Genomic DNA, 15,038 nt, shown 5'->3' on the forward strand with positions numbered 1-15,038 from the left:
GTATAGAGTCAAGGACTTCAATCATCAGTATAAGACTTCTGCATGCGCATGATGGACCTGTATCAAATTAGTCGGATTTGTCCCGGGATATGGTCAGGCAGACAGAGAGCACTGGTGAGAGCGGGGGTGAGGGGGGAGATTGTATAAGTACCCGATGCCAACAAAGGACAAACGCCACATCTTCCATGCCCTTCCATCAGGTAGCGAATGTGCAGACTCTGCATTTCAGAACAAAGACCAACTGTTTGCACTACTTGGCTTCTATATCTGCAACACTTGAGTTTCCCTTGCTCCCTTTCTTCCATTGGGGTAGGGGCACTTGATACCCCACCCGCCCACTTCAGTCCTCATACAGCTTGGGTAGTTCAGTACAAAGCTTTGACTGAAACGTATGAACAAGAGTTTTCTTTCCTCGCTATGTTTCTCCGTTCAGGGGTCCATTCTATGGCTGGCGGGAAAGTTGAAAATATGTACGTACGGTTGTAGTACTTCTTTGGTCTTGCCATAAAGCTACCGACATGCTGGGCAGGACAAATGTAACCGACGTCTTTCATACGAACGTCACGCTCACCCACGAGGTAACAAGAAGTTTCATGGGCCTTTTGCAAAAGGGGTCCCGCAGGGAGATCGTCAATATGCACACACTCCTTCCTACCCTATGGTAGCGTCGACGACCAAGCTAATAATTCTCAGATCAAGCACCGTGGCGTCATGCGGCTGCGCCAGGAAATACCGACTGATTCCAAACCACGCGTACAAGATCTCCAAGGCCGGACTGAACATGCTAACGCCGGAATATGCACTCGACTACGAGGACGGAGGGTTCTCCGCTTACGCTATAAGCCCAGGTGTATGTCGCAAATGCACACCAGGGCAATGGGCCCTAATAACTAACGGACCTTTACTATAGTACGTGCAAACGGATACGGGAGGGGGGCATACAGACCTTACTGTTGTAGAAAGCGCCGAGGTGGTGCTCAGATATGTTAGGGAGGGTGGAAGGGACTTGAACGGACGCTTTTTGGACGTGCATATCTGCGGTTGGGAGGACGCTCCGGGGCCGAATCAGGATCTTGGTGGGGAGGCGCTGTGGTGAGGGGTTGGAGGAGCATAGACTTGGAATGCCGGAGTAGGGGATAGATAATATACGGCGAGCCAGGATTCGAAGGACCCAGCAGATAGGTTACAATTGTTGTACTAAGTTTTGCTGGTCTTGTCTATAGCCACCGGGCTGGGTTATTGCGCAGTGCCCATAGCAGCCCGATGAATGTATGCTCTATAGCAAAGACCACTGTTTGAACAAACACCCGGAAACAACCAGAGAACATCTCTTGCTTCCACGGTGCACAATGGGCTCATAGTTCTGCTTGGCTCCAGTAGATCTTTCAGTTCTACTCAAGTCAAATGTTGGTCTTGTCCAATGGAAAGTCCTTTCTCCGATACTCAAACCCAATCGACCAATCTTTATATTACGAGGCCGTGCGCCACAAATTGACAGAAGAGCGTCTGCAGGTTCTCCTCCCTCATCACATCGGTCCAGCTGACCAACGGGGCAGCAGCACCGGCAGACATGACCCGACTATCAGCGCGCAGCCAGACGCCCTCCACAACGCGCTTGACCACGTCCGCAGATTCCAGGCCGACGTAATACCTGATACCAGCTATCGTCTCCATGGCCCGAGTTCGCCAGTATTTTATTATGGTGGTGCTTGTAGTACTGTGCAACGTCAAACACTCAACGGTTTGATTGAGATTCGGGTACTGGGTGCTTATTTGAGGGTCCGGGACGCCCTGCAGTGCGCTCGCGGCAATTGCTACCGGGATCATCTGCATGGCTTTTGTTCGCGAGGTGCGTGGGATGGAGCAAAGTAGCGTTAGGATGTTGATGGCGAGGCTGACGAGGAGATGCCGATGCTTTGTGTGCGGCGGACTGTGGTTGCGGTCAGGATTTGGTGGCTCGTTCTGATTCTCTGTTGTCTCCGGGAACATGCGGTAGAGCTCCAGCAGTACAGCGAGCTGGTAGACCTGGCCCATAATATAGAAGTGCGCTAACGGCGTAAGCTCATCTCCTGTCTCCTGCATCCGATGTATGGAAGGTGGCGTGTATGCACGCACCGAAGCCTCAATCTCCCTCGCTTTCTGCAGGAGCGAGTGGTACATGAGGTCTCCTTCGCCTTCGTAAGTTCCGGGAATAGATAGGGTCCGCACGCGGTTCACCACATCGAGCTGCCTTGATATCGTGCCTACTTTTGCCATGTAGATAAACAGCTCGGCGCTGACGCCAGTTAGTGGGTTGGGACGGTACTTGTTCCTGGTCGTTGTTTCGGGATACCCGCAAAATGGCCAAAGATAGTCCACTGCGGCAAGGTCCTGGTCAACGTGGAATGAGCTCAGACACTCGAACATGGCCATCATGCCGCTCAGAAAATCGGCTTGCGGGTGACGGGGGGCCGGGCCAGCGGAACCGGAGTGCAAGTTGGTGTCGCTGATCCACCGTTTGAATAGGGCTCGGGACCCCGGGAGGTGGATCAAATCTAGGGAGAAGACTTCGTGCCATGTCTATCTCCGGAGTTAGAAGGGCTAGAGGTTTGATAGTGGCTTAAAAGGTCGAAACTGACCGAAGTCATCCCTAGATTTACAGCACTCAACAGCAAAGCGGTCGTGCTCGAGCTTGAGTCTGGGCCAAACTTGCCCCGCTTGTGCAGAGAAACAACCTCGGTTTCATCATCGGCCAAATCCAACGCGGAAATCTGCGACGCCAAGGAGGATATAGCTTGAGTCCGGGGCTCAAGGGAATGCCTTATCCGGTCTTTATCGTCCTGGTACAGATGGGCAGCGGACATGGCCAGGACGGATTTTAATAGCGCTGGATACGAGCCCTGGTGGATGAGATCTTTGACCAGCGAGCGAAATGGATTGGTGGGCGAGTCGTAAGCCGAGAGAATGCCGCATACGTGTGAGAAGTAGTAGCGCAAGTGCTTATCGGTTGTCGATTCCATATATACCAGGTTTGGCTGTGCAGTCCTGGAGGCGATCCCTCTCGCCGTTCGTGTCATGACAATGGCATCTTGCAATCTGGTAGCGCAGTCAACAAACCAGGCGTCACGAGATAGTCGACGTTGAACTTGGCTATTCGAGGTCTTTGGCTGCAGAATCTCGTGCTTTGACGACCATCTCACGTCTCTCTTGTAGCCGGGACAGTCTAATTCCGTCTTTTCGCACGGCGTGCATGACGGTATCTTCTCATCGCATTTGAGACGCTATAAGCATTCAGTGAGCCGTCTCGTGGTACGTAGTAGAGAGGTGACGTACGCGTTGTTTGCACACGAGGCAGCCCGCTTAATTATGAGTTAGCATAGCCTTGGGTGCTCTCCTAGGGGGTTCTTACCGCGCGACTTGACGCTTTTTCGCGTGTTGGAAGTCTTGTGATGAGGCATGCTGGTGCACCATGGACCACGTTCAGAGGTTCAGACAAAAGACGTTCTTCCCCGTCTTCCAGAAGTACCAAGAAAAATAAAGAGGAAACTAAAAGGATCGGCAGCAGCGGAGAATGTTCCGTCCCCACCGCACCCTTACAGAGTACTTCCATAAGGGCCACGCGGTGTGCGAGACTGCGAGTATGGCAAGCATGACTCGGTCCCGGCCAGGGTCTCTACTGTGGAATAGCTGCAGTACAGAATAAGTGGAACCACCGCCGCCCAGCAGCGAAGTTACCTACCCCCCCAGCACAACATCCTTTCGTTTCCTGCTGCCTCGCAACAACCCCAGCAGCATCCGTCTCCGCCAATACACACGCATAGGACCCAAACATCATCTGCACAGGTTTCGCCGGTTTCAGGTCCCGGCAGAAGGAGCGGCCGGCAGACCTCATCCGATCGAGATCAACTACGACAATAGACTCCACAGGCATCATCTTCTCACTCCATAACAGAAGATACAGGTTCTCTGCAAGCTTCAGGAGTTTGCATGGCTCGGTATCTGCTAGGCCTTTCTGTGTGCCACTCAAACAGTGCCATGTGGATGTGCTCCGATTCAAATGGATATGCTCGTAGGTGTCCCGCGTGGTATACCGATACAGGATGTGTCTGCCGATCAGATCGTCGGATTGCGGGAACAGTGTCACACCATCGTACCCTTCGACGGACGCGTCGAGGAGTTTTGTGCGCGTCCGGTTTTTTCGATCGCTGAATCTTATGTAGAAGTCGGAGATGCCAATAACGACCTGACCAGTCTTGAGGTTCATCACAAGGCTGACTTGCTGCTGGGACTCGGTTTTGAGGGAATCAATGAAAAAAAATGTCCGGCCAGACTTCGAAGGCTTTGTACTTCGTGGCGCCACTCTAATAGGTGCCTGTGACGCTCCATTCTACCACATTGAGATCTTAGTAATGGTGCGCAATCCGCGTAGAGTCAGTCAAAATCATGGTGAAGCGTCTCCCGTCGAGCTTGTGTGACGTGGCCATGAGATGGTCGCCGTAGCCAACTGCAAGGGCCTCAAGGTCCGGCCACTGGGTAGTTGGGACATATCCAGGGATCTCAGCGCCTGCATCCATCTTATGGCACAATAGTCAGTACACATCATCACTTCACAGAAAGTGACTTGTTTCGAACTTACTTTGGAGACTGAGGACAGTTGGTGCAATGAAAGCTGGCGTTGAACAACAGATCCGGATGCTTTCTCATGCGTTATACCTCTGTGAGCAGTGCCAAATCGTCAAGACTATACAGAGGGAGTATCAGAAGTATGGTCCTAGCCCAACAACATTCTCGGCACAAGGCGACCAGCCGAGATGGTGGACCCATAGTCGATGCCCAGCTCGTACTTTATGCCCTAATCAGGTTTAGCTGGACCCTGAAGCCGTTACCTGTGGCGCCAAGGAGGGGCGAGTGGTGTGCAAGGTTCACTGCTGCGAATGCGATAGGCTGCAAAGTGAAAATTGATGCGCGAGTTAAAATGGCATGGGGCGTCCGATTGGCTCTTCCGAAGGGATTGTTGCTCCAGAAACTGGAATTGTGGTTTCATCACGGCGGTAAAACGCCAGCGCTTCAAACGTCCAAGACCGAGAAAGGGAAAGGGTGGTGATCCAAAGGCAAGCCATATTCATGGCGGTGCTTGCTTTCTGGGGATTTGCGACGAAGAGGGTCGTTAGATGCTTTGGGACGGGTATCTACCGGTATAAAAAGTTGGGTCCTGAACTGTGCTCTAATGCTGAACAGAGCTGAATGAATGCCTGTAGACTTGTTGCAATGCGGATTCGTGAGGTTTGCAAGTAGTGAAGCGACCTCAGATGTTTCAGTCCGGGGTCTAGGCTATGAGAGATAGTAATCAGGCGAAGGAGCTATGGTTTACAGGTTGCAATCATGCGGGTATCAATTGGTAAATGTCTATCGAATGCGTAATTGTCATGCAGCCAGGATCCAGGAGTCCTGGCCGTCAGTAATGGGTCGTCAATCATATCGAAGCCGTGGCCGGTCGTTCGTAGCCAGGCGACCAGGGTATTAAGGCTGGGACGCTTGGGCAACGAATTCGCTAAGAGTGGGTTTCGATTCCGCCAAGCCAGCCTTCCAAGTCTGGGACATGGTTGACGATGTTGCATCCACTGGGCCCATTCCTCCGTTGCGGCCGAGAGCAATCGTATGAATCGTCAACTCATCGCGAGAGAGGCTGATCTTCATCTTCTTGCTTTGGCCATTTTGGCCCAGAGCGAGCAGCTCTCCATGGTGTGCATAGGCGACTTCCCAGGACAATCGATCCTTGCTTTGCTGCTCTGAAGCACCATGACCTTGCAGCGGGACGGATGCGGCTATGTCTAGCATGACGACATGTGTGAGAATTGCGGAAACCTCTTCTTGGAGGCCAACATGGCTGGGGGGCTGCACGTCGGGATACTGCGGAAGATTAACTGAGATGTCGTAAAAGGTACCAAATGGCGGAACCGCGGGATTGGTTCGAATTCGAACGCGAAACGAACTCCCTGGGGTGACCAAAGTCGCTGAGAAAGTCGACTGAATGGGGGCAAGGAAAACTCGGGCCAGTGCTTCAACCTTGGAAACCAAACTGTTCGGTTGTAGCGTGCCAATCGAATCAAATTGGGTCGACCTGAAGTCGCAAGCGATGCCAGCCGACTTTAGCACACCGCGCAGGTCGTTCATGAGTGACTCTAGCCATTGGATGTGGGATTTGTGTTGTAGGTACGCCATGATTGGTCTGAGAATCTGGTACTCGGGGATTGGTCGACGCTTTGGTGCCAGTGGAGGCGGGGGTTGAGTCCTCCGGCGGAGATTTTGGCGGTGCGCGTAGGTGAGGAGTATGCGGATGGAGTGGGCGATTGAATCTGCGAAAACGTCCCGCTCACTCGAAACAGCTGCCTCGGGGTCTCGGTCCTGGTCCCGGTCGACCAGATCGAGCAGCACTTCTTGCTCTTCGGACAGGGGAATTTGCACCAAATTTTGTCGGGTTGTCACACCTTGGCTACCTAAGATCCTTGCTTCACGCATTATTTCGTAAAAGAGCTCCTCCTCAAACACCGTATCGCGGGCTTGCAGAATGCGGCTCTCGATCGACTCGGCGTCTTGCGGCGGTCGGCAGACTTTGGAGCATCCGACGATGCGATCGCCATGTTTCATCCTCACGCGTACTCCTTGAGCTTTGAGCGGGATCAACCCTTTGTCCAGGAACAGGCTTCCATCGTCGGTCCTTCGTAGCGCAGCGAGTCCGCGATCGCGGAAGAGCGGCGTAGCTATACCGTCAGCACTAAGCCCCAACAATAGAAGGCAACCTTACCCTCTAAGAATCCATATTGTACCCCAAGCGCCTGACCCTCCCGCGGTAATCTGCAGACCTTCCAACCCTTCTCTTTCACCGCCAAGACCTCGTTCCAGTACTTCGTCTCGGAGTTCACCTCGGTTTCGAGTCTCGAGCCAGCATTGAGAAGCTTGCTCGCAGCCGAGTTAAAGTTCTGCAATCGCCATCCCCTCGACACAGACTTTATATCTTTCAGTGTTGAATCGGGTCTCGGGGGTGGGTTGACGACTTCGGCGTTGAGGGAACCAAGCGGCGCGGCGGACTTTAGGAAGGGAGACATGGACGTTTCGGCCTGGCGGGGTTGATGCTTCGACATGAGTAGGGAGACGAAATCTAAAGCGAACGAGGCTTCCATGTGCGCCTGCCTATAGAGCGTCAGTATTGATTCGACCCATCCAAGATATGCGGCTTACAGTGCAAATTGAATGATTTCCGCACGTCGCTTGTACAACTGATCCAATCGTTCTGAGGTTTCCAAGTCGGCCGACTCCTTGTCCCCCTCATCCTCCTCTTCCCACGGATCCTTGTGTTTGTCCGCCTCGATCTTCTGCCGCAAGGTCGCCTCGTTGAGCTCTCGGAAGGACCCCCATTGCGCGTTGATCTGGGCGATATCGCGGGGTAAAGAATCTGGACGGTCGCGTTTTTCGATTTTTGGGCGGAGCGAAACGCTGAAGGATTCCGACATGATTGTAGGCGAGCCACTCAAGGAGTGGCGCAGAGTGAGCTTTGGAGAGCAACACCTCCGTTTCGGCCGGAGCTTGGACCACAGCAGCAAATGACTAAGCGGCGCAGATCACATGATCTTTCTATGTTCCGTCCATGTTCCGACTCCCGACTTCGAGTCCCGAGGCCGACTCAACTATGCGTCTGTTCTCTGGTCTTACGGTTAGTATCAAGTGAGCAGTTGTCTATGAGTACGTGATACAAATGGGATGTAACCACGTAGTTTCACGATGATTTTACGGAGAGAGTCTGCAGGTGAAACCGGAATTTGGGATTTGATAGGCAGCAGGAACCGCGAATATATATTTCGGAACTATCGAAGTATAGTAGTACATGCCCTCGGCGACAACAAACCTGCTATCAAGCACGCTGGCAGCAGAAGAACAAGGATCGGTCATACTCTCCTCCCATCAGACCATCTTTCAGGTAGGTTTCTTTGTCCTATACATGCTTGGCCATCGGAAAAACGAGCCAATCAACCCGTCACATGTCCTCAAAGCCCTGCCCTAGAGCTGAAGCACGTGATTTTGCTTCCAGCTAACCAGAATCGGCCATGATGGGCCCACGCCATGACATCAGAAGATCTTCACCCCTCGCTCTCTTCGGCGACCGTCAGCTGTATGCAAACCGATATCCTGATCCTTTGTCCAGAAATAAAAGCCGGGCTGGGAGTAAGACCCGGAGTATTATATAGACCAACTCATAGATTACAATTGCTTCTTGTCTTTTGAAGAACGCCGATTGACCATTGACCGCCCACTATCACCAGCTTCACTTCAAACAGGCCTGTGACGTACCTTACCCGCAGCCCGCTTTTTCTCACCGGAACCCCCACCACGCACCAAGTCGTCTCATCAACTCACTCTTTCGTCACTGCTTCTTGTCTCCCTTTTATCCGACCTCTTGCTGCATCGCCTTACTAGCTCCATCGACTGAGCTGCTACTTTTCGTCCTGGAGATCGATTTGTCGCAGTCGCCGTCGTGATGGCTCCCCAAACACTCACAACTCAACCTCCCCCTCCCAAGCGACGCCGCATTGGTGTCCTCACCTCCGGAGGAGATGCCCCCGGTATGAACGGTGTAGTACGAGCGGTGGTCCGCATGGCCATCCACTCCGACTGCGAAGCCTACGCCGTCTACGAAGGATACGAAGGTCTGGTGGAAGGCGGAGATATGATCAGACAGCTGAACTGGGAGGATGTCCGTGGATTCCTTTCTCAGGGTGGTACTTTGATCGGATCTGCTCGATGCATGTCCTTCCGCGAGAGGCCTGGCCGTCTCCGCGCCGCCAAGAACATGATCATGCGCGGAATCGACGCATTGGTCGTCTGCGGTGGTGACGGTAGTTTGACCGGTGCCGACGTCTTCCGCTCCGAATGGCCCGGCCTCGTGGAGGAGCTGGTGAAGAAGGGAGAATTGACCTCAGAACAGGTCGCGCCGTACAAGGTGTTGAACATTGTCGGTCTTGTGGGATCCATTGACAACGACATGTCCGGTACAGACGCCACCATTGGTTGCTACTCATCTTTGACCCGTATCTGTGACGCTGTCGACGACGTCTTTGACACTGCATTTTCTCACCAGCGAGGTTTCGTTATCGAGGTTATGGGCCGCCACTGCGGTTGGTTGGCTCTGATGGCCGCCATCAGCACGGGTGCAGACTGGCTCTTCATTCCCGAGATGCCTCCGAAGGACGGCTGGGAGGATGTTATGTGCGCGAACATTACAAAGGTGAAATCCCAAAATCTTTTTGAAGTACGAAATGCTAACTCGTTGCAGAACCGTCGGGAACGGGGCAAGCGCCGAACTATTGTCATCATTGCCGAAGGAGCGCAGGACCGCCAGCTCAACAAGATCACCAGCGACCGGGTCAAGGACATCCTTACCGAGCGCCTCGGACTCGACACCCGTACTACGATTCTTGGACACACCCAAAGAGGAGGTGCTGCCTGCGCTTATGATCGGTGGCTGGCGACGTTGCAGGGTGTCGAGGCGGTCCGCGCCGTGTTGGACATGAAGCCGGACACTCCCTCCCCGGTTATCACCATCCGCGAGAACAAGATCCTGCGCACACCCTTGATGGATGCCGTCAAGGCCACGCAGGAAGTTACTCAGCACATCAAGAACAGAGACTTTGAGAAGGCCATGTTGCTGCGCGACTCGGAATTCAAAGAGTACCACTTTGCCTACCTCAAGACCGCCACACCCGACCACCCCAAGCTTTCTCTGCCTGAAGGAAAGGTATGTTACGCTACTGGTTTTCGGCTTAATGTAGCTAATTGAAACAGAGAATGCGTATCGCCATCGTCCACGTTGGCGCCCCCGCCGGAGGCATGAACCAAGCCACTCGGGCAGCGGTAGCCTACTGCCTCACCCGCGGCCACACCCCGTATGCCATTCACAACGGTTTCCCCGGCTTAATCCGTCACCACGCCGATGAACCCATCAGCTCTGTCCGCGAGGTCAAGTGGCAAGAAACCGACGCATGGGTTAACGAAGGCGGCTCAGACATCGGCACAAACCGCGGACTCCCCTCAGAAGACTTCGACGCAACAGCCAGGTGCTTTGAGAAGCACAAGTTCGACGCCCTCTTCGTAGTCGGTGGCTTCGAAGCCTTCACAGCAGTCTCTCAACTCCGCCAAGCCCGCGACAAATACAACGCCTTCAAAATCCCCATGGTCGTCCTCCCCGCCACCATCTCCAACAACGTCCCCGGCACAGAATACTCCCTCGGAAGCGACACCTGTCTCAACGCCCTCGTCGAATTCTGCGACACAATCCGCCAATCCGCCTCCTCCTCCCGCCGCCGCGTCTTCGTCATCGAAACCCAAGGCGGTAAATCCGGCTACATCGCCACAACCGCCGGTCTCGCCGTCGGCGCTGTGGCAGTGTACATCCCCGAAGAGGGCATCGACATCAAGATGCTAGCCCGAGACATCGACTTCCTCCGCGACAACTTCGCCCGCGACAAGGGCGCCAACCGCGCCGGAAAGATCATCATGCGCAACGAGACCGCGTCCCCCACATACACGACGCAAGTCATCGCCGACATGATTAAAGAAGAAGCCAAGGGCCGCTTTGAGTCCCGCGCCGCTGTCCCCGGCCACTTCCAGCAGGGCGGCAAGCCCAGTCCGATGGACCGCATCCGCGCCCTGCGCATGGCCATCAAGTGCATGATGCACCTGGAGAGCTACGCCGGCAAGAGCGGCGACGAGATCGCCGCGGACGAGATGTCGGCTACGGTGATCGGCATCAAGGGCTCGCAGGTCCTGTTTTCCGTGATGGGCGGCGAGAACGGGCTTGAGAAGGTGGAGACGGACTGGGCGCGGCGCCGCCCCAAGGCCGAGTTCTGGCTGCAGCTGCAGGATACGGTGAATATTTTGAGTGGAAGGGCGGGCGCGAAGGCGCTGTGGACTGGGTATGAGGAGGAGGGTCGGACGCAGCCTTCGACTCCGGCGCATCTGACTTAAAACTTAGGGGAATGCGGCTGGTTATGGTTCATGAATTCCTTTTTGTGCATCCTCGTATCTACAGTACTAGCCTCGGGATATTTTTCGATGCATACCTAGTAGACTCAACTCCCGCTTATGATAACATGTTGTGAATGAATGGGTTTGAAATTCAAGTTCAAAGACATAGTAAAACGCCGAGAAGAAATATCAGACAAATCGACCGTGTCCCATTAGAATTATATGCAAATTCAACTTTCAAGTAGACACCCGATTCAAAATATACTCACGCGAAATCCTTCTGGACACGGTCCAACTCGTCCAACAACTGTACCGTTTCAGCTGGACTCGCAATCCAGGCCGTAGTCGAAGCAAGCCGAGCCTGATTCCATGTCTTGTAAGCATCATCCCACCAAAAAGTGCGCAAGAGGACTAACCTTGAAATCGTTCGCACCCGCAGACAAAAACTGGTCGCCCACGTGCAGGGTTCTGGCCGGGTCAATGCCGCCAAAATATTGCTGGCACGCGCGGACACCCCAGGACTTATCCCCAATGTCGACGAAAACATCATTGCCACCTGGTTGCGCGACTGATATTAGCATACACGGCTGCTTAGGCGGTTCATATTTCCTCCGGGGAGGATAGAAGCGGAGATAATGGGAGGCGAAAAAGGGGGAGCAACCGTTGAATGCGCAGAATGGCAGACGAGATCCAACCGGGGACCGTTCGACTGTGTTTTGGACGACTAGGACGGTCTCTTCGAGTTGTTCGCGGGAGAGACGGCCTTTGTCTTGTGGGAAGACGCCGACCGCGCGGTCTTTGCGGAGGACGGAGACGGGAAGGTTGAGGTTTGCGACGCATGCGCGGAGAGACGATTCGGCGATGTTGAGCAGCTCGGTGACGTCGTCTTCCTTCCACGTGGCCATTTCGCCGATTACCCATTCCTCGCGCGGGACGTACGAGAGGCGGTGGGGAGACGAGGAATCGTAGTGGAAGAGGTAATTGCTTTCGCCGCCCATGACGATGAGCGCGGATCGTTGTTCGTCTGTGAGATCGGGGGTGTCGTGCAGCACGTCCAAGAGACCTTGCAATCGTTCGTAATATTTCGCCGCCTCGGTGTAGCCGGCCGCAGTGACGATACCTACCTTGATGCCTTGTCGTAGGAGACGGATAACCCGTGGGATAATGGGACTGTCGGCATTGAGATTTGCGCCATCATCGTACAGCGTCACATCTCCATCAAAGGTAACGAGATCGAGGCCTTTTGTGTGAACCAGGCCGAGCAGCTGGGCAGAGTTGAGGATCAGACGGACATCATTGAAAGACGGAGCGACGAAGCGACGTCTGCTGATGAAGCGTTGTTGATCCTGGTAGTTGAAGGCATCTTTGAGGTAGAGGCGTGTAAAGAAGGTCCCGACAGAAGGGACGAGAAGTCGGAGCTTAGACTTGCCAGCAGCGCCGCGCAGCTCGTGGTCAACTAACACTGACTGTCAGTAATCAGACCATCAGAATGAAGCGGCGACGTGCTGTGATCATTGAGAAGACCCTCGACGTCTGCGAAGATTTCGGCGTAACGCTGGTGAGTATCAAGAGCGACGTCGGCAAGCTTGCTGGTGTCCTCTTGTTGGATAGTAGTTGGCTGGGAGTGTAGAACGAAAGGAACCGCGAGTAGACCCTGGCCGGATTCAGTAGAGAACAGACGAGAGAGTACGTCGCACAGGACAGACCTTGATCCACTCAATCTGCCAGGGGCGTCAGCAACGATAAGCAGCTTTGGGACACGGCCGGACTTACCAGTTGGTCTCTTCGGTGAGACTGCAGATGTCAGCAAAGGGAAAGGTAGGTAGATGACGGAAGAGGTTGCACACCTTGAGAGCATCTAGGGTTCAACCTTGGAATTAGCTTTGGACCAGAGCAAGGAGAGGGGACTCACATTCGACGCGGTAGCGGGTGGTCATGTTGATACTGCTGTAGTTGACCGTGACGGTAGTAGCTGTAGTAATTGAGTGATGAGGATAGAGATGGAGATGGAGATGGAGATGGAGATGAAAGAGATGAGCTTGGAGAGATGGAAGAGGTAAGATGATGAAAGAGGCCAGCAGAGCAGGGGGGATGAAGAAGCTCCAGGTCCAGCTCCTTCTCATGCTTCGCAGCCTCGGAGTCCTTGCCGGCGCCCGTCACTGGTCCAAGCCGCCCGCCAAGCCCGAAGGAGGGGCTGAGCTTAAGGTCACCACTCTCGCGATACCTCACCACACCCAGATCAGGTCTAGCGCATCGCAGAGCGCCGAGACCCGACTGTGGCCTGATCTCTAAGGCACACATCCTTTATCTCTAACACTCCACCACAACAACGCGTTCATGCACCTCCATACAACCCGACCCTGGACGAAGCCACTTGCTCAACATCTATTGGTCATGCTTTATCGCTGAGACCTTCACTCTGCTCCTCCAAGTTACTGCGTCCGTCCGCTCCACTCCGATGGCTTTGACTTGCTTCCTGCAAGAACACAGACATCGCGCTATGCATGAAGAGTTGAGGGGGTCGAAACCGATAATCTTGGCTGTTCTTGCTGCCGGGATACCGCATCGCGAGCTTGAGACCATTGATGGTCCTAGTTCTTGCCAGGGCCGACGTCAGGAATGAACGCCCTTGTTGCTCAACACACTTGAGAAGCCCGCCCTTCCTCTCCTTTTGCTCACGCTTTCTCTGCGTGGTCAGTACCTTCGTGGCCATAACCTCAATCACGATTTGTGCTCAACCATACAGATACACCAACCGTTTATACTTGTCCGGATTACCGTGATGTCTTTATCGTCAATGTTGGCCGAATTTGGATCGCGCTTATCGTCACTTTTCACAATTGACCGGGAGATAACTTTGTAAATCGACAATCATTTTTCAGGAGAGAGCGAGGAGGAATATGGGGGCCTTGGAGGTCAGAGACGCAGCGGTTGAGCATGGACTCTGTTGTATGATGCGTCACACTTTCTCTCTCGTCTCAAGGGAATGATGCTTCGGCGGTTTATGGAAAACTTCTGCAACCTCGGGCCCGGCGAAATGCATCGAGCCTTTATCTCCCCGTGCTGGCCTTGGTTGGTCCGGAAGAGACACTGCTTGACTACCGGACTAGTACTTGGCGACCAATCGAAGAAGGTCATTTCAAATCACCTTGTCCTCCGCCTTCGTGTCGGCTTTCCTGTGCTGCCGGTCAAAGCTTGGCGACCGGGACATTGGAAGCCTGCTACTGCCGTTTGGGACGTCTATGTACCGAGTGAGGTTCCGCTTCACTGTTCCCGAGTCTCGAACAAAGCCACCTCGCCAGGCATTGGGTGAACCGCGATGTAACTTCCGATCCGATCCCCTTCCGATGCCCGTGAGCACTGGCTCGCTTTCACACCCAAGGTGCGGCATCGCGATGCAAGAGGCTTATTGTCAACAGCCAAGCGCCACGACTCTGGGCGGGCTAGCTGGGAATGAATCGCGGCAATCTCAAGAGCTTGATATGAGCAGGCTCGGTAGTCGCGCCTCCCGGTCTTTCCCTCTGGTGGTAGAGCTGCCTCGGGTGGCGCTTTGAACTCGAGTCATGGTCGGCACCCTGATATCCCCACAATTACCGATTTGCTGAGACAGCTGTCATCCCGTGGGGATGATCACATGGCGGGCCTCTCCACAATATCTCGTTTATCCTGAACTCGACCCTGTCCGGTTGCGGGGTGAAATGCGGGGATCGCACCAGCCGTTCTCGGCGCCTTGGCAGTCCTTGTCCGGGGTAAACCCCCCCGAGCCTCCAACAAGCTTGTACAATCTCCCATCATGTGGGACTCGCATATAGACAGAGTACTAGCACCGCGGCTTGGAAGGAACTTCCTGTTGTGCAGCTACTAGGTGTTTCAACTTCAAGCTTTCTTGCCAGATCCCCGATACTCTCACCGACGCAATGCTACGAATTGGCCCGACACTCGATTGGTCCCAAGACGCCAGGACATCCCGGTGGCTGACTCGAACCAGTCAAAGCGAACAGCGCCCCTTGGCGCCTGGCCGAAACCACGGGGGAAACGCC

General features: G+C 54.1%; 4 protein-coding genes across 4 annotated transcripts; 1 reads left to right on the forward strand and 3 right to left on the reverse strand.

Moving 5' to 3' along the window:
* Positions 1–1,464: 1,464 nt before the first annotated feature.
* DSM5745_03620 (uncharacterized protein) lies at positions 1,465–4,243 on the reverse strand (the record flags this gene model as incomplete). Its single annotated transcript, XM_026745636.1, has 4 exons — positions 1,465–2,559; positions 2,619–3,260; positions 3,389–3,652; positions 3,719–4,243. 4 exons carry the CDS (start codon positions 4,241–4,243, stop codon positions 1,465–1,467), a joined length of 2,526 nt encoding a protein of 841 aa, XP_026606502.1.
* A 1,256-nt stretch (positions 4,244–5,499) lies between these two features.
* On the reverse strand, positions 5,500–7,490 carry DSM5745_03621 (mediator of RNA polymerase II transcription subunit 17; the record flags this gene model as incomplete). Its single annotated transcript, XM_026745637.1, has 3 exons — positions 5,500–6,740; positions 6,785–7,170; positions 7,219–7,490. 3 exons carry the CDS (start codon positions 7,488–7,490, stop codon positions 5,500–5,502), a joined length of 1,899 nt encoding a protein of 632 aa, XP_026606503.1.
* Positions 7,491–8,512: 1,022 nt separating this feature from the next.
* On the forward strand, positions 8,513–10,998 carry DSM5745_03622 (ATP-dependent 6-phosphofructokinase; the record flags this gene model as incomplete). Its single annotated transcript, XM_026745638.1, has 2 exons — positions 8,513–9,769; positions 9,817–10,998. 2 exons carry the CDS (start codon positions 8,513–8,515, stop codon positions 10,996–10,998), a joined length of 2,439 nt encoding a protein of 812 aa, XP_026606504.1.
* A 265-nt stretch (positions 10,999–11,263) lies between these two features.
* isn1 (IMP 5'-nucleotidase ISN1) lies at positions 11,264–12,935 on the reverse strand (the record flags this gene model as incomplete). The annotated part of the gene is made up of 7 exons (XM_026745639.1): positions 11,264–11,359; positions 11,415–12,454; positions 12,481–12,652; positions 12,705–12,719; positions 12,772–12,792; positions 12,846–12,856; positions 12,911–12,935. 7 exons carry the CDS (start codon positions 12,933–12,935, stop codon positions 11,264–11,266), a joined length of 1,380 nt encoding a protein of 459 aa, XP_026606505.1.
* Positions 12,936–15,038: the final 2,103 nt, after the last annotated feature.

The sequence above is a fragment of the Aspergillus mulundensis genome (genome assembly GCF_003369625.1).
Source record: "Aspergillus mulundensis strain DSM 5745 chromosome Unknown scaffold_2, whole genome shotgun sequence".
In the NCBI taxonomy this organism is placed as follows: domain Eukaryota; kingdom Fungi; phylum Ascomycota; class Eurotiomycetes; order Eurotiales; family Aspergillaceae; genus Aspergillus; species Aspergillus mulundensis.